Source organism: Lynx rufus, unplaced genomic scaffold (assembly GCF_022079265.1).
Source record: "Lynx rufus isolate CCGP_SWC_20201006 ecotype Redwood Valley unplaced genomic scaffold, mLynRuf1.p SCAF_14, whole genome shotgun sequence".
Taxonomy (NCBI): Eukaryota; Metazoa; Chordata; class Mammalia; order Carnivora; family Felidae; genus Lynx; species Lynx rufus.
The window spans coordinates 32546454-32571090 of record NW_025814828.1 but is presented as its reverse complement, the minus strand read 5'-3'; the positions used below and the strand labels follow the sequence as shown (position 1 = coordinate 32571090).

Sequence of the window (24637 nt, the reverse complement as noted above, 5' to 3'; positions counted from 1 at the left end):
AAAAGGAACCCAAATAGAACAAAAATAAAACAAGACACGTTTAAAATATGGCTTATTTTCTGTGCTCCAGCACCACAAGTGGTGGGTGTGGGCTTGCAGACACTGAGTGTGTGGAGGTTGCAAGCTTACTGTGATGACTGGATCCACTTGTTATGGCGTCAAGACCCTGCTTCAGTCCATGCTTTTAAGGTGGAGTAGGAATGTAAACCTATTGTTCTCCAGTCCCTTTGACCTAGTGTTCCTACAGTTCTTCTGCCTCTTTGCGGATTTCTGGTGTTGTCCCTTTTATATGCTAGTTGCTCTTCTATACTTTAGCTTTTTTTCTATGCCCAAGGACATAGGAAATTGTTCCTAGTCCTTCAGTACTATCCCCATTGCTATTTGCAGTGTTGGGGGTGGGGTTCCCTTTGTTACTGTGTCTCCATCTCTCTTGCTGTTCTCTCTTTCTTTGGTTGTTTAGAAGCTGTTCAGTCCTCAGTTTTTCTTCAGGAGGAATTATTCTGTTAATGGGTAGAATTTGGTGTTTTCTGTGGAGGAGGTGAGTTCAGGGTCTCCCTATGTTGCCATCTTGGACCTATACTAGAGTTTTAAGTGCCATTGGTTGTATATTTATCATAAGCAGTAAGTTTTACACTACCTTCTTATGTTTTTATGATGTTTATTACCATCCTTTTATTTCTACTCAAACAATTTTCTTTAGCATTTCTTGTAAGGCAGATCTAATGTTGATTAACTCTCTCAGCTTTTGTTTGAGAAAGTCTCTCTCTCTCCATTTCTGAAGGATAACCTTGCTGGGATAACTTGGTTGAAAGGTTTTTTTCTTCACATATTTTGAATATCTCATCTCATTTTCCATGGCCCAAAATGTTTCTTTTGAGAAATTCACCCATTGTCTTATATAGGATTCCCTTGTATGTGACTTCTCTCTTTGGCTGCTTTAGAAATTCTTTGACTTTTGACAATTTAATTATAATCTGTCTTGGTGTGGCCCCATTCATGTTGAACCTATTCAAGGATATTTAGGGCTTCATGGATCTGGATGTCCATTTCTGTCTCCAGGTTTGGGAAGATTGTAACCACTATTGCCTTAAATATCTTGTCTATTCCTTTCTCTTGTTTTTCTTGAATCCCCATAATACAGATACTGTTTCTTTTGATTGTGTTCCATAAGTCCCCTAGACTTTCTTCATTCTTTAATTTTCTTCTAATAAGTTGATAATTTCAAGTCTTCTAGGTCATTTGCTCTTCTTGGTTGAGCCTGCTTTTGAAGCTCTTTATTGAATAATCAGTTTCACTTATTATATTTTTTAGATGTAGGGTTTGTTTTTGATAGTTCCTATTTCTTTGAACTTCTGTTATCATGCATTGTTTTATTTCACTGAATTGTCTATGTGTACTTTTAGTTCACTAAACTTTAAAAAGATTATTCTGAATTCTTTGACAGTTCATAGATCTTCGTTTCTTTAGTCATTTGTTGGGGATTTATTAATTTCTTTTGGAGGTGTTCCATTTACCTTACTTTTATCCTTGATTCCTTAAGTTGGTGTCTGTGCATTTGAGTAAATGTTCTCCTTTTCCAGACTTGACAGGTTCAGTTTGACAGAGATCATTCTTCACTAGTCAGCTTAGTTTGGGTTTCTGGACATGTCCAGAAACCCATGTCTGCTGGTAACATCCTTGGGTAGGTGAGGCTTGCTGTTGGGTTCTGTTTTTGGGTGATGCCACTGCCCAAGCTCTGAGGTTGGCATGTAGGAATGGATGCCATGGGCTTAGAATAGTTGGACTGTCTTGGTTTCCTTCCTAAGCAAGGCTGTAGGATGGGCCCTGTGGTTTCCTAGGTTCTCTGGTCAGGCTTCCTAGATGTTCAGGGCTGGGTAGTATTCTCAGCAGTAATGGGACTAATGAATTAGTATTATAGAAGGGCAACTCTGGAAATCTGATTTTCCTCTGTCTTCAGGGTTTGTTTTGCCGTTTGTTCTAGTTGTTCGTTGGTTTAGTGATGTTTTTTAACTCATTTTGTAAAGTCTGTATTCCTTGTCACATGTGTTACTGTAGTCTTGTGTCTGTTATTATAGTGGTCAGCTAGTGATCTGAGAGTTTGTTAAACTCTCTCCCCAAAAGTATCCTGTTTTTAGCACATGGGCTCTCTTTGTGTGTTGGGGGAAACCTTCAACTTTTGGCCAGATGACATATAACTCTACCCTAACTTTCACTTTCTGCTTATGGAGAATCTGAGGTCAAAGTTGAGAGTTTAGAGCCTCTCAGATTTTTTTTTAGAGAATTCACTGAGCTCTTTATATGCATTTAGCCATCTAGATTCCTGTGTGGAAGTTTTTAAAAGTGCTTATTCTCGGGGCGCCTGGGTGGAGCAGTCGGTTAAGCGTCCGACTTCAGCCAGGTCATGATCTCGCGGTCCGTGAGTTCGAGCCCCGCGTCGGGCTCTGGGCTGATGGCTCAGAGCCTGGAGCCTGTTTCCGATTCTGTGTCTCCCTCTCTCTCTGCCCCTCCCCCGTTCATGCTCTGTCTCTCTCTGTCCCAAAAATAAATAAACGTTGAAAAAAAAAATTTTTTTTTTAAATTTTTTTTTTAAATTTTTTTTTTTTAAAATTTTTTTTTTAATTTTTTTTTAATTTTTCTTTTTTTAATTTTTTTTTTAATTTTTTTTTTAAATTTTTTTTTTAATTTTTTTTTTAATTTTTCTTTTTTTAATTTTTTTTTTAATTTTTTTTTTTAATTTTTTTTTTCAACGTTTATTTATTTTTGGAACAGAGAGAGACAGAGCATGAACGGGGGAGGGGCAGAGAGAGAGGGAGACACAGAATCAGAAACAGGCTCCAGGCTCCGAGCCATCAGCCCAGAGCCTGACGCGGGGCTCGAACTCACGGACCGCGAGATCATGACCTGGCTGAAGTCGGACGCTTAACCGACTGCGCCACCCAGGCGCCCCGAAAAAAAAAATTTTTTAAAAAGTGCTTATTCTCTTTATTCCCCAGCCTTTCTTCCCAAGGTTTTCAGTTTTCTGTTATTTTCCCCAAGTGTTATCCCTTGTCCAGGTGGTAGCACCTAATGCATTTACCTTTAAGTGTTTTTGAAAAATATCCCCCAGGTGGTTGCTTCCAATTTGGGAGAGTTCTAGGTTAGGCAAAATAAAGGCAAGCCTTTGAGCTGGTACTTCAGGAAGCCAAGATACAGGGCTGAACAATCAACCTCAGTTCTTTGAGAATAAGGTCCATTTTACTTCCTCTGGTACTAGGAACCTATACTTAGAATGTGGGCTATTGTCTTCCAAGATGCCACTGAGAAAGGAAGCAGGGGAAGGCCAAACGATTAAAGGTTTTTTCCTTTCCTGGTTGCTATAAATTATATACTTAGTTTCTAGAGTTCTGATGAAGTTGATGCCCAGAATTTTTGTCAGTTTATTTGATGCATTAAAAAAATTTGTTTATTTATTTATTTTGAGAGAGAGAGAGGCAGAGAGGGCAAATCCCAAGCAAGTTTTGCACTGTTAGCGCAGAGCCTGATACAGGGCTCAAACTCACAAAATGTGAGCTCATGACCTGAGCCGAAATCAAGAGTTGCACTCTCAACCGACTAAGCCACCTAGGTGCCCCTATTTGCTGCTTTTGTGGAAGAACATGCTTTTGGAATTCCCTACTCCATGCTATTTCATTGACATCACTGTATGCTTGTTTTGACTTATTTTTTTTATAACTTGTTTTATTTTTTATTTTTTAAAATTTACATCCAAATTAGCATATAGTGCAATGTTTGTTTTTAAATAGGATTTATGAATATATTCAAATCATTAACCACAAATGCAAAGGGACTTATTATTGAAAATGTAGCAAGAAATACGGTGATGTTGGAAGTGACATAAACACAGAATCAGAGCTATTAACATTCTTTGGCTCTCTCTTCAGTTTTTGTGGACAGTGTATGTTAGTGGTCAGTGCAGTTTGCTTAGGAGTTAGGAACTGGACTAAAAAGAGCATTTTAAACCCTAATCAGTCTGTTAGTGGAGGAGATTCTGTAAATTGTGTGTGAGGAGGTATGAAATCGGACATTGATAGATGTTATATTACAGTGGTTGTCTAATTATGTTCATGAAGTTCTAGTGTTTGCTGTGACTTGGACTGGAAGTAAGGTGAGGTTCCAAGCTTCCTATTTCTGTAGTGAACCACCAGCCTTATCAATTTAAATGCTTATTTATTTTTGAGACAGTGAGTGAGCGAGAAAGAGAGCACACAGGGGAGGGGCAGAGAGAGAGGGAGATACAGAATCTGAAGCAGGCTCAAGCCTCTGAGCTGTCAGCACAGAGCCCATTGTGGGGCTCGACCCCACAAACCATGAGATCATGACCTGAGCCAAAGTGGGATGCTCAACCGACTGAGCCACCCGGGTGCCCCCCCTTTTTTTAAATATTTATTTTTGAGAGAGTTATCAATTTAACATATTAGGGTTCTATGAATTTTTTTCAAAGTTAGCTGCCACTGCTAAAAACTTATAAAAATAACAACATAGACTAATATGCAGGACCATGATAAAAATGATTGATTATAAACACAGTGGGACTTTGTGGAAAAAGAATCTCTGTGAGCTGGAGTGGAATTAGGATTACACTAAATTAAATTATAAATTTATCCCAGACTTGGCCTGCTGCAAAATCCCAGAGATGACATCTTTAAGCACCATTATTTTCTTATGACCCTAGTTTCACACAAAGTAGGCACTTTGTAAATATCTATTACCTGAGCTATGGAAGGAAATAAAATCAGATAGGCCTGTGGGACCAGATCACAGATTTTGAAGTAAAAAAATATAGAGATATAGATATAGATTGGATATAGATATATAGATAAAATGAAAACAAAATGTCATCATACAAAGTTTAAGGAAATGGTAGGTGATAAGAACTACAGCAGAAACACAAGCATGAAGACAGAAAACTGATATTTTGATCAATACATAGGATTAAAAAAGCCCTCACTTTAAGGTATTTGATGTTTTGGAGGAAGAGAATTAAAGGGATTAAACATAATTCTTGCCCTCAAAGAGCTTCAGGTGTGTAGAAAAGGTTTAGAAGAGGAGTAGGTTCAAGGAGAAGGATGGAAGAGCAGCTCTGGAACTTCTACCTTGAAGTTTTCTGAAATAAGAATTTAAAAAAGGAAGAGAGCCAAGTCCATATGGCCACAGCCAAGTATGAAATTTAAAAACCTGATCTCTTATGATAGATGTGAGAATACTGTTATGTTTAAGGAGAGGTGTATGACGGAGCCTTCTAGGGTGCTAGAAATATCTTGATCTCGGTGTTGGGTTTCATGATGTATTATTAATCTGTAAGTTATATAATTTTTAGAAATTGCTATATAGTTTTTAAAAAGTACCCTGTTATGTTTTACACAACTCTTTGGGGATTTAGACTTACAAAATGGATACTCAGACTTACATTCAAGGAGAAATTGTAGGTATAGATGGTAAGTAAATCATTTTTATTTTTATACCATAAAGATCAAGTCATATTTACATTTGCTGGGTCAATGACCTATCACATCACCTTTTTAGTCTTTGAGGTAACTATACTTAGGAAGATGCCCTGTGGTCACAAATGTTTCCATCTTGTGCTTTCCTTTCTCATATTCTCAAATGTCAAATATAAGCTGTTAAAGAGGGAAAAAAAAACCCCAGCTCCTTGGTATCTGCAGACAACACAATACCCAAGACTTGACACACTACACTACAGCAGGGAGGGCCCTCTGGACCAAGTGTTCCCATTTTGCATCATGCCAACATCATTCAAAAGTTAGTATAGAAAGTTTTTTCTTCTGCTGAGAATACCCTGAGGTATTCTCCAATTTAGGATTACTGAACAATATTTCTTAAATATGTAAGAAAAAAGAAACAATAATCTTCCCTTGTTAAAAAGACCACAATTAATAAAAGCTTATGCAGCATGTTATCACCTTACCATAACAGAATTAATACACGGCAGAAAACAAATCTCTTGGGTTTAAAAATAGCTTTATTTAGCATACCAAAAACACAGAAACATAAGAAAAACCTTACCTAGTATAAACATAAAAATAGTTAAATATCATAATTTAATGTAAACCAAGTGTTTAAAAACGTGAATTATAATAAAACACATGCTATTTACACAGAACCAAGTTAAAGCTACCTCCACAGTTATTGTATCACATCATCAATCTTGAAGTCATCATTAACAATGAATCAAACACAACATTTGTATTTGTACTGGTCAATAAGAAAAAAAGAAATCCTTGAATTTACTTTAAACACATATAATTCATTGTGACATTCCAAGCAGAAAGGCAGAAAGTGCCAGTTCTGGGATCCCATACACAACCACTGCATCATGGAGGCCTGGAAATCATTCCATTGGAAGACTATGAAGCCCATTCTCTCGTTTAAATGCAAACTGGTTGATTCAACTTAATTACTGCTTAAGAAAGGTACTAAATATATCTGCAAAAATAAACCTTTATTAAAAACGACCAAAGGTGAATGTAATATCAATCATGTAAGAAAGGCAAAAGCATAAAAAATATTATTCCAGACAAGCCCCTTTAATTATAACAAATGTTAAGAAACTCAGTTTATAAAACCAGAAGGGGTAGCAAAAGGGTTTTGAAAAATGTAAAACCCAAATCAAAATCAAACAAAACGAACTAAGAAATGTTTCTTGAAGAAAGTGGTATTTTGTTATCCTGTCTTTATCACACAAATGCTGCCAGAGATCTGTGGCTGGTATCAGTATCACTACAGAGTAGTGTGCTGTCTTGGACCAACAGGCCAAAAAGCTGTATCAACTGATGAAGCGTTTGGCTTTTGCTTCAAGAATCAATATCCATTCTTATACTGCAATTCAGGTATCATTAAGAGGCAGCATTAAATCCAATATCAAGACTTTAAAATGTAAGATAAAGTTGCAAGTATATACATAGTAATAGAACATCCTGTTCCTTTGTCTGACCCTGTAATTCTAAAACTTTGGGTCTCCAGACCCCTTTATACTCGTTAAAATTTATTAGAGATCGGGATGCCAAAGAGCTTTTGTTTATAGAGTTTATATCCATCAATATTTGCCATATTAGAAAATAAAACTAAAAAAAACTGTAAGCATTTATTTAAAAATGAAAGTCTATTACATGCTAACATAAATAACATTTTTAAGAAAATACCTATATTTCCTAAAACAGAAAAAAGATTTGTGGGAAATAGCATTGTTTTGCATTTTCAACTTCTTTTTGAGAGAGTGAAAAGACAACTAATGCCTGTGTATTATTATGAAAATACTTTTGATCTCACAGATGTCCTAAAATTCTCTCAAGGGCTCCCAGGGGTTCATGGGCCAGCCACACTTTAAAAACTGCTGGTTTAATGTAAGGCCTAATGTTAATAATCAAAAAAAAAAAAGCCCATAAAAAAGGAACCTTAATTTTCCTTTAAAAAAGAGCCAAAATAGCCACACACACACACACACGTGTCACTGGATCAAACACTCCCACTTTCAGCTACAACTAGAAGCCAAAAGTTACCATGTGCTCATGGCCAAATTCAAATTAATATTGTCATTTCTACTGAGATGAGGGTCAAGACTTATGAAACCTATTAACTACATACATCTTAAACACATACATCTTAGTTTCCTTTCCAATATCTTCTTAATCCTGTTTGTGATAAGCTGGCTGTCGTCTCTTAAATTGGCACAGCACTGGGATAGACCAGAGTGACAGAAGTTTAATAGCAAGACACTCGGATCGGAACACGTTAGCCATTTATGGAGCAGTCTACTCTACTTCTCACTATGTGAAACCTCTGATAAATTTTAGGGCAACAGGGAGAAAATTCTCCCTTAAGCACAATAAGAGCAATGCTATGACCTTACACGCAGACAGCTCTTCACATCTAAAGAATTATTTTCATACACACCATCTCATTAGATCCTTTTAAAGCCCCTGGAGAAGGGCAGGATAAATGACATTATCCGTTTCAGAGTTCAAGAATCTGAGGTGTAGATATGAGTCTTTCCCACGGTACCAGGGCAAGTACCTTTTTTAGAGAACAGGATTAGAATTCGGGTCATCTGACTCCTGGTTCAGGGTTTCCCCCCAGCATTCCTCCTTCCTTGGGTTCCAGGGAAGGACTGGAGGGGGGCGGTCTGTAGGGATGGAGGCGGCAGGATATGACTGACACTTACAAAACCTATACTCCTTCTGCTTCATTAACCATTTTATCCAACACGAAGGAGGCTTGGGAGTGGCAGAGATATTTCCCTGACCAACAGAATGAATTTTCCATCAGTGCCTATATTAATGGAACAGCCCTCTTTTCCTTTCTGCGCCAGTTTCTGTTGGCAGTTCATTCATAGCCTGTTCCCTTTACTCCAAGAGCAAAGTAAATATCCTGTACTTTAAAAAATTTGATGAAAATACAAAATGAAATAGCAACAATGAAAATATGTGAAACTATGTGCACCTGGCACAACAGACTTTGCAATCTTCCTCCACCAATTGGAGAGCAATATAAAAATCATAGTTCTTAATTTAATGGAAAACGCCTCCTAATCATCTTGAAGCAAAGACTTCAGTCTATATAAAAACTAAGAAGATAATTTCAAGATTTTTACTAAATTCTTGGGTTCTTACAAATTCTGTGGTGGTAAGAGAAGGAGTAGACAGTAGAGTAAAAGGCACTGAAACAGCAAAAAGAAAATAATTATGGTCACAAATGAGCAAATGAGAAATCTGTATCTCTTCCCTGTCATTAATACATATAACTAGTTTAGAAACTATCCTGCTGCCAGGAGATCCTCTCTGTATTTAACCAAGATGTTAACACAAATAGCATGAGCTATTCAGACACTAAGCAAACAGTGTTTAATTTTAGGAGTTAAGGGGAAGGCAGTCAATAATAACAAAATCATTCCTCCAAACTACCCAAATGCCACTAATGACCAATGGTATTCTTGCTATATACTATAAGTAAATTATCATTTATTATGCCTTCCCTCTCTCCTTTTGAGATGTTTCTAAAATCAAGATGGATTACATGAATTTTTTAAGGTAGCTGAAGAAAAAGGAGGTTAACAAAAGCCAGTAAGAATTAGAAAACATACTTACTAAGTTCATCTTATTTTCAAAATTCAACAGCATGTGGCTGGCTATGGTACAAGTTGTTGCTGTTCCCCCCCCCCCCCTTATTTTGGTGAGTAATGTTCTCTTTATAGGTGATTTAGACAGAAGTTAATGGCTTTTTAAGACACTTGCACATATACTGGGCTGATGTGCATACACATATGTATGCATAGAAATACATACACACATATGTGTACCTCATCACATCACATAAAGACCTCCACTAATATGTTTTTCCCTCTTCACATATTTTGATTAGCAAAAATGAGCATGGATAATGATTTTATAGTCAGAAACAAATCTAATGAAAATCAAATCAGAAAATGTGAAGTGGTATGCTGTCAGAGTCCAATACAATAAGTCAATGCACATTTATGTAGTGGTAAAGTGCTAGAAAGTTCTTTCATTAGTATTTTAAAAATGATTATAGTAAAAAGGTTACAGTTTCATTTGATGGTGGTGACCACAGGCACCATGGCAATGGCACTGGCTGAGTTGGAATTGATGATGTCCTCATACTCTGGGGGTGGGTCTAAATGAGGTTCTGTTTCACTCCTCCGGAGGGTCACCTGGCCAGTGGCTTCCTCATAGGTGGGTGGAGGATCGCAGTTGGATAGGCGAGTGGAGACAGAATCTGAGCGCCCAACTACATATTCCAGGAAGCCTGGTGACAATCCACTGCTATCAAACACTTCATCTGGTGGGGGAGGCGGAGTGATAATATTAAGGTGCTGAGGGAAAGGAATGTGGCCTTCAGTTACTGTCTGTCTGCGAGTTTTGTTTCTGAGGAAGCATCTCCAAATTAGGAAAATGACAAGAAGGATAATGAAGAGGCCAAAGATTAATGGAAAGGTAAGGTAAAACTGAAACCAGTCACTTCCTCGGTTACTCTCTCCTTGTTGGGCTTTTGTGTAGGTGTTCCAAAACTCCTTCTGAAAATAAAAGACATATTAAAAATCAGTATGATCAAAAGATGGGAAATATCAAAAGAACCAATGTCTGGATGCTCTTAACATAATGACCCAAAAACCAAAACCAGATTTGTTGGTTCAAAGGACCTACAGCCTATATATTTCATGACAAGAAAATGAGAAATAAGTTACAGTGTTCATTCTGGATCCTCTGTAAAATGGTCAGTCAGAACCCAAGAATCTTTTCAAGCCTGGGGAGTTAGTTATGTTTTCAGCTATGACCTTTTCTTTTTTTTTTTTTCTAGCATTTATTTATTTTTGAGAGAGCAGGAGCAGGAGAGGGGCAGACAGAGAGGAAGACACTGAATCCGAAGCAGGCTCCAGGCTCTGAGCTGTCAGCACAGATCCCAATGTGGGGCTCAAACTCACAAACCGTGAGATCATGACCTGGGCTGAAGTCGAACACTTAACTGACTGAGCCACCCAGGAACCCCCAGCTATGACATTTTAGAAGGAAAAACAAAGCATGAGAGATTTCCTATTTCCCACTTAAACCAAATAATCTTCCCTTAAAAATGTCACATAACATTTTCCATGTCCAATTATGAAGTTTCTCAGTGAGATGTGAAACCCCATCATCATTAATGGTATGTGCTATGTTAGGCTATTATAGGCTTTCAGTAGTTAAACACTTTACAGATGAATGCTTTGTTTTCTCATGGTTGTGTTTGAGGTCTCTTTCCACCAGACCTTCAACTCCCTCTCCACCCCCAAAGTTTAGTACACAGATATTCACTGAATGTTGTAATTACACATTGCGCCTAGTAGAAAGCTCAGGCTAGTGAAGAAATTGTGTTAGGTTATTTCCTAACATAGACTATACTCCTGAAAGACACCAGGACTAGTAGTTCAAATCTTTACTATTTGTTTGGGGGAAAATACTGAAAACACAAAAAGGCAACCTGACCCAATTACTAGCTGTGAGACCTGGACAAGTTACTCTTTGTAAGCGTTAGGTTCCTCACCTGAAAAGCAGGATAATACTAACCTGTACTTTACAGGCTATCTAAGCATCATATGAGATAACATATATAACATGTCTAACTAAGTCCCAGACATATAAACAAATAGTAGTTATTACAATTTTTGTATATCAAATCTCCGCCTCAAATTCACTGGTTAATCTATCCCGTAAGGAGACTACCCCTAATCCTAATGCTATTGACTATTTTTTCAACGTTTACACTTAACCAGTAAGTGCTTTTCTCACAATCCTATTCATTTGCAGGCACTACAAGTCACTGATAGTAAATATATGACATCAAGGAAGGGAACCAGGCCATTATCCAAATAGGCAAATAGAGGGAGTTGGACTAGACTGGGGATTGTATTGCCAGATGTCCCATGATAGCATGGCATTAACATAAATCTATGAATCTGGTTAAAAATAAGACTCAGGGCACTAAAGCTGCTTGTTTTATAGTTATATACTTTACTTACTTACAAAGGCTTTTTAAAAAAAATTTAGCATTTACATTACCAATTCCTAGTCACTAGATCATCATCCACTCAGACTTAATTATACATACACTGCAAGATTCATTGCTCATTACTATTTTTTCTCCATCTTCCCTGATTTTGAAGTTGCTGTTCTGATTTATTTTGTAACTGAGTAGTCCTTTCTGAAAATTTTCCATACATGAGACACATGGGAAATAGTCTATAAAATTGTACAGCTCTGTGAATAGCTTTCCTTCACCCTGACTGGTAAATGTTACCATAATGATATTTCAGTCTCAGGTTGTAGCTATTTTTTTTCCACTTCATAAATCTAGGTAGTATTCCATGGTCCTACAGCTTCCAATGTGCAGCTAAGAAATCCCACACTTGTTCAGTGGACTTTATTAGTTCTTATTTGTGAGATTTTACTTTAATCCTTCACTTCATTTTACCAGGATATTTCTGACGCTTTTGGTTTTGTTTTCTATCACTCTTATTTTTTTTAGTAGATTATAATTGACATTAGTTTCAGGTGTACAATAGCGATTTGAAACTTTTGTACATTACAAAATGATCATGATAGGTCTAGTTACCGTCTTTCATGAAAGTCATTCTAATATTATTGACAATATTCCCTTATGCTATACACTACATCCTCATGGCTTATTTTATAACTGGAAGTTGTATCTATTAATCCCCTTCACCTGTTTCATCTGTCCTCCTGCCCTCTGGCAACTACCAGTTCTGTGTTTTTAGGAGTCTGTTTCTGTTGTCTTGTCTTGATTCCACATGTAAGTGAAATCATATGGCATTTGCCATTTGCTGTCTGACTTACTTCACTTAGCATAGTATCTTCTAGGTCCATCCATGTTGTCACAAATGGTGAAATTTCATTCTTTTCTATGATTAAAAGTCCACTGTGTATATATATACTACATCTTTATCCATTCACTTATGGATAGACACTTAGGTTGCTGTTGTAAAGCTGCAGTGAACATAGGGGTCCATATATCTTTTTGAATTCGTATTCTCATTTTCTTCAGATAAATACCCAGAAGTGGACTTGTTGGATGATATGGTAGTTCTATTTGTAATTTTTTTGAGGAACCTCCATATTGTTTTCTATAGTAGCTGCAACAATTTACATTCCCACCAACAGTGTACACCCTCACCAATACTTGTTATTCTTGTCTTTCTGATACTAGCCATCCAGGCAGGTGTGAAGTGGTATTGCATTTGTGGTTTTGATTTGCATTTCCCTGATGATAAGTGATGCTGAACATTTTTTCATGTATCTGTTGGCCATGTATAGGTCTTCTTTGGAAAAATGTCTACACAGGTCATCTGCCTATTTTTTAAATGGGTTTTTCTGTGTTGTTATTGAGTTGTATGAGTTGTTTATATATTTTAGATATCAACCCTTTATCAGATATATCATTTCCAGGGGTGCCTGGGTGGTTCAGTTCCTTGAGCATCCAACTTCTGCTCAGGTCATGATTGCACGGTTTGTGAGTTGGAGCCCTGTGTAGGGCTCTGTGCTGACAGCTCAGAGCCTATAGCCTGCTTCAGATTCTGTCTCTCCCTCTCCTTCTGCCCTTAGCCACTTACACACTCTCTCTCCCTCAAAAATAAAATGTTTTAATTAAAAAAAAAAAAAGATACATCATTTCCAAATATCTTCTCCCATTCAGTAGGTTGTCTTTTCGTTTTGTTGGGTTTATTTTGCTGTGCGAAAGCTTTTTAGCTTGATGTAGTCCCATTTGTTTATTTTGCTTTTTTTAAAGTAAGCTTCACACCCAGTGTGGAGTCCAATGAAGGGCCTGATACGGGGCTTGAATTCATGACTCTGAGATCAAGACATGAGCTGAGATCAAGAGTCAGATGCTTAACCAACTGAGGCACCCAGGTGCCCCTGTTAATTTTGCTTTCGTTGCCCTTGCCAGAGGAGACAGATCAAAAAAAAAAAATTGCTAAGACTGACATCACAGAGCTTACACTACCTAAGTTTTCTTGTAGTTTTATGGTTTTAGGTCTTACATTCTTTAATCCATTTTGAGTTTTTTGTATATGGTATAAGAATGTGCTCCAGCTTCTTTTGCATGTAGCTGTCCAGTATCCACAACACTATTTATTGAAGAGGCTGTCTTTTTGCCACTGTATGATCTTGTCTTCTTTGTCATAATTGACCATGTAGTGTGGGTTTATTTCTAGGCTATTCTGTTCTATTGATCTATGTGTCTTTGTGCCAATACCATACTGTTTTGATTACTATAGCTTTGTAGTATAGTTTGAAATCAGAGATCACGACACTCCAGCTTTGTTCTTCTTTCTTAAGGTTGATTTGGCTATCTGGGATCTTTTGTGGTTCATACAAATTTTAGGATTATTTGCGAACATTTCTTGAAAAATGCTATTGGTATTTTCGCTGTGGGTAGTATGGACATTTTAACAGTATTCTTCCACTCCATGAGCATAGTATATCTTTCTGTTTACTTTTGTTGTCTTCAATTTCTTTCAATGTCTTAAAGTTTTCAGAGTACAGGTCTTTTACTTCCTTGGTTAAGTTCATAGGTACAGTATTCTTTTTTGATTCAATTGTAAACGGGAATGTTTTCTTAATCCCTCTTTCTGCTTTCTTATTTAGTGTATAGAAATGTAATAGATTTCTGTATATTAATTTTGCATCCTGCAACTTTACTGAATTCATTTATTCTAATAGTTTTTTTGGTGGAGTCTTTATATATAGTATCACATCATCTGCAAGTAGTGAAAGCTTTAGTCCATTATAATTTAGATACCTTTAATTTCTTGTCTACTTGGTGTGGTTAGGACTTCCGATACCACATTGAATAAAAGTGGTAACAGTGGGCATCCTTGTCTTCTTCTTGATCAACAGGAAAAGGTTTCAGCTTTTCACCATTGAGTATTATGTTTGCTGTGGATTTTATCATATATGGCCTTTATTATGTTGAGGTACAGTCCCTCCATATCCCTTTTGCTGAGTTTTTAATCATAAATGAATGTTGAATTATGTCAAATGCTTTTTGTCTATTTTAATCATATGATTTTTATCCTTCAATTTATTAATATGGTGTATCACATTGATTTATTTGTGAGCATTAAATCATCCCTGCATGCCTGGAATGAATCCCACTTGGTTATGATGTTTGGTCTTTTTAGTGTATTGTTGAACTTTGCTCATATGTTGAGGATTTTTACATCTATGTTCATCAGAGATACTGGCATGTAATTTTGTGGTTTTTGTCTGATTTTGATATTACGGCAATGCTGGCCTCGTAAAATTAGTAAGTGTTCCTTCCTCTTTAGCTTGGAATACTTTAAGAAGGGTAGTTATTAATTCTACTATTTAGAGCATGAGCACCAAATATGATGACTGTCAGCTCCATCATAAGCAAGTTAGGATGAGATTGCAAAAATAGTGTCTTTGTGAGGATGAAGTGCTGGCTGGCAATGTCCCTATGGGTTCCTGCTTCTCCTGTAGCCACTTTAAAATTAGTAAGTGGGTCTGCCTCAGTGTGGTCTAAGTACGTTTCAGTCTGTTGCTTGGATGCTGGCTATCAGGGCAAGTGGGTTTAAGAGCAGAATCTCCATTTCCCACAGTTCTATGATTCTCCTGGTCTTAATCTCCATTGATTTTCAAAACTGGACATTTTAGGGGTTCACCTCTCCAGTGCTGGCCCTCAGGGTTGGGATTTCTGATGTGGGATATAATCCCTTCAACTCTTCAATGGAGAGTACTGGTTGTGGGGTTACTACATCAGGGGTGGGTTCCCAGGTGAGGCCATGTCTCCACTTCCCCTTCTTGATACATCTCTTTTGTCATGGAGGTGCAGTTCATCTAGTTCTCAGGTCCTTTACAAAACAAAACCCCAAAACTCTAGATCTGTAAATTTGTGGTATTCATGGGAAGAAGTGAGTTCTAGGTCTTCCTATGCTGCCATCATGAATCCCCTCACACACAGGCTTTGAAAGTATGGTGGGCATAAAAATGACTCAAAGCCATCTGTGTTCCACCCCTGAACTAGATCGTTTTTTTAAATTTTTTTTAATGTTTATTCATTTTTGAGAGGCAGAGAGAGCATGGGAGACACAGAATCCGAAGCAGGCTCTGAACTGTCAACATAGAGCCCCACGCAGGGACTTGAACCCACTAACTGTGACAGGGTGACCTGAGCCAAAGTTGGACGTTTAACCAACTGAGCCACCCAGGTGCCCCTGAACTAGGTCATTTAAAAGGTACATTACTCCAACATTCTGTGATTCTAAGATAAATTTGGGCATAATATTGTATGGTCTACTAAAGGCTATGTACAGATGAAAATATATAAGGTTCAATATTAAGCCGGAAGTAGAAATAGCACACCCCAAGAATACAGCATTTATTTTAGGACAGTACCAAAACCTTAAATTGTCAAGTGATTCATTTATTTCATGAATACAAATTAAGTCACAGGTCAAAATTTAGGACATTTAGGAAAAAAAAGTAAATGTGCTTCTGTATGTGTACACTATTAACTTTTTGTATAAAATTACCACTTTTAGGATGGCCAACTTTATTTCTGATTATAGGCTAATATATAAACATCTAAAAAAATATAAATCATATCACAAAGGTATAATCACTATGAATATTTTATATAATTAAGAAAATGTTGATAGTATCAACTAAAATTGTAATTTACTAATAATTTATTTTGGAGACCTATCAAATATCTTATTTGTGGTCAATTTTATCTGACAATGACAATTTTCTCTGTTTCCTCCTAATCTCTCAAATCATATGTATTTGGTTTTTGTGGATAATATTAAATGGGGGAGACGGTGATTTCAAACAATTATATAATGCTAACCTTAGATAAATACAATAAAAAGTGGCTCTTTTTATACTGTCCTACACTTTGGGATAATTAAGCATCAATAATGCGCATGAAAATGATTTTTTTTCATGCTTGTATAATTAAATTTCTCTGGTTTATGTGGCATCCTGGGAAATAACCTACAGCCTAAAATAACCAACTTATATTTTTAAGTGTTACAAAGCTTAGACAAAAAGTATAAAACCAGATTTTTTTTTTATCTATAGTAACTCAATCCACACCTAGCAATAAAGGTGTAACTATCATTCCCACTCGAAGATGAGGAAATGAAGGCAGAGAGAGGATACCTAATAATAAACCCGAGATCATTTAACACATAAGAGACCAGGCATGCACAGCAAGCCAAAAAGCAATCTGCCTTGATCCATAAGATATTCTGAACCCGTTTGGCCATTTTTCTAGAAAATTCAGTCTTCTCATATTGTGTAGTCAAAAGCAAGCTGGCTCATTTTACAGATCAAAGTAACATTATCTGAATAAAAAGGTAATGACATATTTATTTTTTGGGGAACTAGACTTAGAATCACATGAAAATTCACAGGAAGTAAGGACTAATATTATAATTGTTATTCAAACAAAAAGCCCCAGTTTATATCTCTGTAAGCTATATAAGTGGTCTTTTTAATGAAAGCAGCCAAAAGATGAGCATATGATTACAAGACATTGTAAAGCAGTGCTTTTAGAGAGAAGAGGAATTTTGTTTAATGAGTAATCATTAAAGGTCACAGTAGTTTTAGAGAAGGTTAAAATTATACAAATAATGAATGGAATCTGAAGAGAGGTCTGAACCATTTCAGAGGGAGGAGCCCCAAAAGGTAAATGTTTCATTACAGTAGGTAAGTTTCAGAACAAAATTTTGTATGTACAGTATTGTCATTTTATAAAATGTGTGCTTTTCTGTTGTGAATTTTCTCACTGCCATTTATGAATAGTCAAATTCTATTCCAGTTGCTCAGATTTCATAATTGGAAGGAGGAGGATAAACATGTCCTACAATCTGATTAACCAGCTTAGAACATAATAAAGTTTGGAACTGGGTTTGTATTGATGAAAGGGCCCAGAAGCATTTATACCCAGTGCTCACAAGGCTTCTCCCTTTCCTGAACAAGTACAGGCAATACTCCTGTATTATCACATTTCACAGCTATTGTGTTTCTTATAAATTGAAGATTTGTGGCAACACTGTGTTGAGTAAGCCTATCAGTGCTATCTTTTCAACAGCAATTGTGTCCCTGTCACATTTTGGTAACTCTCAGAATATTTCAAACTTCGTTATTGTATTTGTTACAGTAATCAATGATCTTTGATATCATTATTGTAATTGTTTTGGGCTGCCACAAAATGCACCTATAGAAAGGGGGGGTAAACTTAAACGTTAAATATGTTCTCCTAAAGTGTTCAAGTGAAAAGACTGACACATCTCTCACTTTAAATCAAACACAAATCCTGTCAAAAGCTAGGTTTTCTTGAAGGAAATTGAAAGTGCTTGTCCATTGAACACACAAATAACATAACATTCCCTTATGACAAAGCCTAATCCAGAACAAGGCCCCAACTCCAATTCTATGCAGGCTGAGAGAGATGAGGCAGCTGTAAAAAAAAAAAAAAAAAAAGTTGGGAGGCCAGCAGAGGTTGATCAAGGAGCCAACTTCCAATTCCATGAAAGTGCAAGGTGAAGCAGCAAGTGCTGATATGGGAGCTGCAGCAAATTACCCAGAAGCTCTAGCTAAGACAATGAAGAAGGCTACACTAAATAATAGACTTTCAATGGTGAAGAAACAGCCTTGCATTGAAAGGTGCCATCTAGGGCTTACCTAGCTAGAGTACAGAAGTCAATGCCTGACTTCATAGCTTCAAAATATACACTGGGACACTTGGGTGGCTTGGTCAGTGGAGCATCTGACTCTTGATTTCAGCTCAGGTCATGATCTAGCCATTGTGAGATTGAGCCCCATGTTGGGCTCCATGCTGGGCATGGAGCCTGCTTGGGATTCTCTCTTCCCCTCTCTCTCTCTGCCCCTCCCCAGCTTGCACTCTCTCTCTCAAAATAAATATTTAAAAATATATATAAGCTGACTCTCTTGTTAGAGGCTAATGCAGCTGGTGACCTTAAGTAACTAGAAGTTACAGAATTAAAGAATACAATAATTGAACTAAAAATACACTAGAGGGGTTCAATAACAGAATGGATGAAGCAGAATTGATGAGTGAGCTGAAATATAATGGACTTCATCCCATCATAACAAAATTATAAAAATGTAGTCTATCTCCATAGAATGTACTATTATGAACCTCATGGTTACCACAAACCAAAAACCTGTAACAGATATGCTTGGATTCCTTTCTTTATATTTTTTGTGTAACACTAAAGAAAGTCATCAAGTCACAAGGGAAGTGAGCAAGAGAAAAAGAAAGGAATAGAGAAGAACCACCAGAAAACAACAAGACGGCAATAAGGACATACCTACCAATAATTACCTTAAATGTAAATGGACTAAAAGCTCCAATCAAAAGACATAGGGTGAATGACTGGATTATAAAAAAGACCTATGTATATACTGTCTACCAGAGACTTCAGATGTAAGCACAAACACAGATCAAAGTGAAGGGATGGGTAAAGATATTCCTTGACACATTAGACCAGATGGACTTAACAGATATATACAGAACATTCCATCCCAAACAACAAAATGTACATTCTTCTCAAGCACACATGGAACATTCTCCAAGATCACATATTAGACCACAAAACAAGTCTTCTATTTTTTGTTGTTGCTTATTAATTCTTGAGAGAGAGAGAAAGCACAAGCAGGGGAGGGAGAGAGAGAGGGGAGACACAGAATCTGAAGCAGGCTCCAGGCTCCGAGTTGTCAGCACAGAACCCAACGCAGGGCTTGAACTCACAAACAGCAAGATCATGACCTGAGCCAAAGTCGGACACTCAACCGACTGAGCCACCCAGGCGCCCCCACAAAACAAGTGTTAAGACAAATCACATCAAGCATCTTTTCCAACCACAATGGTAAGAAACTAGAAATAAAGTGAGTAAATCACAAATATGTAGAGATTAAACAACATGCTCCTGAACAACCAATGGGTCAAAGAAGAAATCAAAAGAAATTTAAAAATACATCTAGACAAATGAAAATGGAAGCACAACATACCAAAAGTTACGGGATGTAGCAAAAACGGTTCTAAGAGGGAAGTTCCTGATAAATGTGTATAATAAGAAACAAGAAATCTACAGAACCTACCTTATACCTCAAGGAATGAAGAAGAAAAAGCCCAAAGTTAGTAGACAGAAGGAAGTAACAAAGATCAAATGAACCAAAAAATAAATAAAAGAGGCACTAAAGACAACTGAAAAGATCAATGAAACCTGGAGGTGGTTTTCTGAAAGGATAAAGAAAAGTTACAACTGATACCACAAAAATGCTAAAGATCATAAGAGAATACTAGGAACAATTATACATCAACAGATTGGACAACCTAGAAGAAATGGATAATTTCCTAGAAATATACAACCTACTAATACTGAATCATGAAAGAAAGATAAAGTCTGAACAGACCAGTTACTAGTCAGGAGACTGGATCAGTAATCAAAAACCTCTCAACAAACAAAAGTCCAGGACTAGATGGTTTCACTGGTGAATTATACCAAACACTTATAGAAAAATTAATACAAATCCTTCTCAAAACATTTCCAAACTCATATAAGACCAGCATTATCCTGCTATTAAAACCAGATGAGGACATCACATGAAAAGAAAATTACAGGCCAATATCCCTGATAAGCATAGATGTAAGACCCCCCCACACACACACACAATATTAGCAAATCGTATTAAACAGTAAATTAAATGGACCATACACTATTAATGAGTGGGAATTATTCCAGAGATGCAAGGATAGTTCAACATCTGCAAATCAATCAATATGATATACCACTTTAACAAAACGGATAAAAATCTTATGCCATCTCAAGAGCATTCAACAAAATTCAACATCCATTTAGGATAAAAACTCTTAATAAGTGACTATAGCAGAAACCTACCTCAACTTAATAAAGACTATATATAACAAGCACACAGCAAACATTATACTCAATAGTGAAAAGCTGAAAACTTTTCCTGTGAGATCAGGATAAGGATGCCCATTATCACCATTTTTACTCAAGATAATTTTGGAAGTCCTACACAATTAGACCAGAAAAAAAAAGCACTCAAAATGGAAAGGAAAAAGCAAAACTGTATTTGTAGATGCCATATTATGTATAGAAAACTCTAAAGACTATCAAAAAAACAGAACTAATGAACAAATTCACTATAGTTGCAGGATACAAAATCAATGTATAAAAATGTTGCATTTCTATATACTAATAACTATCAGAAAGTCAGGAAACAATCCCATTTACAATTTCCTCAAAAATAATAAAATTCCTAGGAGTAAGTTTAACCAAGGAGATAAACAACCTGTACTCTGAAGCCTATAAGATACTGTAGTGCAAGCTCTGACAGCTTTTCCTTTTTGTGATTCAAGCACCTGACTTAAGGTCTGATCGCAGAGGCATCCACCTTAAAGATGGCTATCTTGAATATATTGTCTGCTATCCAACTAGATAAAGAGCCAGCCCACTCCCATAACCCTACTCCTACTCCTTTGATTTAGAGAGAGAACTGAACATTGGGACTACTTGTTTTTCTCTTCCTGTGCTTTAAGTTCATGCTCTTATGTTTTAAATTCACAAAGAGTGAACACACAAAATCCTAATCCTGTACTCTCACTCTCTCTCACCATTGCTGTGTGCTTTCCACAACCTATAAGCACTAAATCTGGTCCGTTTCAAAGTTTCTTGATGATATTGCTGAGGGCATCTTGCAATCATAATAAAAACCATAAGGGCTGGTCCAGCCTCATCATTGGTTACTGATAGGCTGAGACCTGCACACAACTGAGGTAGTCAGCAGGACTGCATGTGTGCCCTTGCAGTTAACTGAATGCCATCTAGGTGCAACTTGCTTAAAACCACCTAACTCAGGTGGGTAACCCTCATCTGAGAAAAGAGCACTGCTTACTGGAGGTCTGCTGCACTGCTCTGTGCTTTCATATATTGCCTCTCTCGTGTGTTGCCTGTGGTATGAACCCCAAATATCACAGCTGCTATAATAATTCAATGTTCTTCCCAGAGCAGCCTGATGGAGGCCACAGGGTCTAATGAGATGATTAGACCATTAATTATAAGGACCTATTAATGTGTACAAGGGTCTTCTATGCCTCAAGTCCAAGGAGAGGTAAGTAGAGTGGAGTGAACTGCAAAGCTACTGCCACTGCCCAAGGAGAGGCTCTGGGCAGAAGAAAAGGATTCCTGCCTATAGTTGAGGAGGATGGGAAACCTCTGCCTGAAACAGTTGAGTCAGTGGGTTGTGCCTTGAGTGTAAGTCCTAACCCAGAGAGTGAAATAGCCTCGCAATAGGAAACCAAAGGCCCTGTGAAAAGGCAAACACAACAGAGGCCTATGGTCTCTGTGCCACCAGTTCACATAGTACTGTTGCTCTTTGTCCTCTGACTTGATGAGCTATCATGGGTCAATCTCTAGTTCAGAATTGCTAAAAATAATAATAATAATAATAATAATAGGCAAATATACACTTCCTGAACATCTATTGCCAGCACCCCCTAAGGACTCTGAGGAGGTGCACTAGCTCCTTGATAAATGTAGAACCCCATGGAAGGTTCCCGGGCATCGCTCACTGCTGCAGCATACCAACATACCAAGGCTCTGGTATTACACTCCAGAGGCCCAGGGGCTTTTCCCAAACACCTTGTACATATTGGGCTAGTGGACGCAGACCCAAATCCTGGAAAGGTCTATTGGGACATCCTAGAAAGCAAATGCCTATGAAGAGGGTGCACACTGACATCATCCAAAACTTTAAGGTAATGGGAGAAAATGAAGTGGAAACAGATCAGAAACTATTTTAACTGAAATTCAGACCTTTTTGAAAGATTTTATGCAGCAGGAAAGAGAGAGGGAGGCTAACTGGCAATTGCAGGGTTTTGTTCTGTTTTTAGAAGGGGCAATGAAATGTTACTCATGGTGGCTGAAATGGACTAAATGGTCAGCATCTCTAAAGACCTTAAAACCCATAATCTTCTTAATTAAGATCCATCTGAGCTATATGCTTGATTAGTCTGAGGTACCACAGATCCTGAGCCCCTCACCTTTCCCATGAACTGGGAAAAAACAAGAAATGTGCTTCATAAGGCATCCCTGCCACCAAGGAAAAGGTGACAGGGTTATCAAAGCCTCTACTGAGGAGGAAAAGAGAAAAGGGAAGGCAAAGGCCCTTGGAGCCAGATATTTGTACAGGGGCCTTCCCCTCCGCACGCAGATAATTTACTGCCTGGTACTGTGCCCATCCTTCCAACAGTGATCACTGCTAAGGATCACAGTGAAGGGAAAACATTAAGATGAGGCCTGTTTCCTGTTATACAAAACTGGCATCCAATTGGGCTTATATTTCCATGATTTTATTAACCCAAATGGCCCCCTCCCTCATTTCCAACCCTAAAGATGTCCCATTTGACCCTGAGTCCAGAGACTTCCTTTTACAAGACACCCCGCCCCCAAGTATGAGTCTTCACTATTACCTTACGACTGCTGAAGTCATCCAAAAGACACTATACTACAACTTCTAGTAGAAAACTTAGATTCTTTCTCTGCCCCTTGAAGAAGTAAGTTTTACACGTCTTTGAAGTGTAAATACCCAAGGAGGTAAGTAAGATACTGCCCTCAATTACCTAAGACTGAAGGAAAAACAGTAGGGGAGAGCAGCTTTTAAAAATACAAACTGCTAGGGGCGCCTGGGTGGCGCAGTCGGTTAAGCGTCCGACTTCAGCCAGGTCACGATCTCGCGGTCCGTGAGTTCGAGCCCCGCGTCAGGCTCTGGGCTGATGGCTCGGAGCCTGGAGCCTGTTTCCGATTCTGTGTCTCCCTCTCTCTCTGCCCCTCCCCCGTTCATGCTCTGTCTCTCTCTGTCCCAAAAATAAATAAACGTTGAAAAAAAAATTAAAAAAAAAAAAATACAAACTGCTAGGGGCGCCTGAGTGGATCAGTCTTCAGCTCAGGTCTGATCTCGCCATTTGTGAGTTCAAGCCCTGCATCAGGCTCTGTGCAGCCTGGAGCCCGCTTCTGATTCTGTGTCTTTGTCTCTGACACTCACGCTCTCTCTCTCTCTCTCTCAAAAAATACATAAACATTAAAAAAAATACAAACTGGTAGTCATGATCTCACTGTTTGTGAGTTCGAGCCCCGCATCCAGCTCTGTGGTGACAGCTCAGAGCCTGCTTCAGATTCTGTGTCTCCCTCTCTCTCTGCTCCTCCCTCACTTGCACTCTTTGTCTCTCTCTCTCTCAAAAGTAAATAAACATAAAACAAATTTAAATACAAACTGCTATAAAAGCTCCCTTGCCCAAATCTAGTCTATAGCCTCCATAAAGTTGCTTTTCAAGGACAAATACAAATCTTAATTTCCTCCACATATAATAGTAAAAAGGCTTAGCCACTGGAGCAGGTAACTTGAACTTATTCTGTCTGCCTGGAACACAATTTGGATTCAAGTGTTAATATTAACTAGTGGGGTTTATATTGTACCTGATTCACAGCTAAAATTCTGGAATGGAAGCTACAGAGTTTCTATGTGTCTGTCTATGGCACATTTTTCTGGCCCTGGATGGTATTGCCAAAATTAATTTGTAAAATCTGATTTAAGTGACTCAGAAAAATAAGCACTTATCAAATTTAATATTTCTAAACTCTCTAGAATACAGAAACTAACCGAAATGCTTTACAAATTCATGTGATCTGAGATAATATCTGGTAAATGAAAGCTAGTTTAGCTATATTGGTTTAATTAAAAGAGAGATGTATTCAGAGCTGTCAGCACTGAATATAATGTAGTCCTATATCTTTTATTCTACCTGAGTTAATTAGTCAAACTCACGCTGTAGGTTTTGCAAACTTTGTCGTGATGGCTAGCTGTTTTAATCTCTCGTGAAATTTTCCTAAGTGTTAATCTGAATATGACTGTTAAAAAATAAATGAAACAGATATAATTGGGATAAATGTTTATAAGCAAACTTTAAAAAATTTTTTTTAAATTTTTATTTTTGA

At 37.4% G+C, this 24637-nt stretch overlaps 1 protein-coding gene across 1 annotated transcript in view; it reads right to left on the bottom strand.

The window, feature by feature from the left end:
- Window positions 1-9601: 9601 nt before the first annotated feature.
- Window positions 9602-24637, bottom strand: part of PRRG1 (proline rich and Gla domain 1) — a gene marked incomplete at its 5' end in the record, with an annotated part of 58536 nt that continues 43500 nt past the window's right edge. Inside the window, one exon of the mRNA XM_047076386.1 lies at window positions 9602-10087. Coding sequence (XP_046932342.1) covers window positions 9602-10087 — 486 coding nt within the window. The remainder of the gene's footprint in view (window positions 10088-24637) is intronic.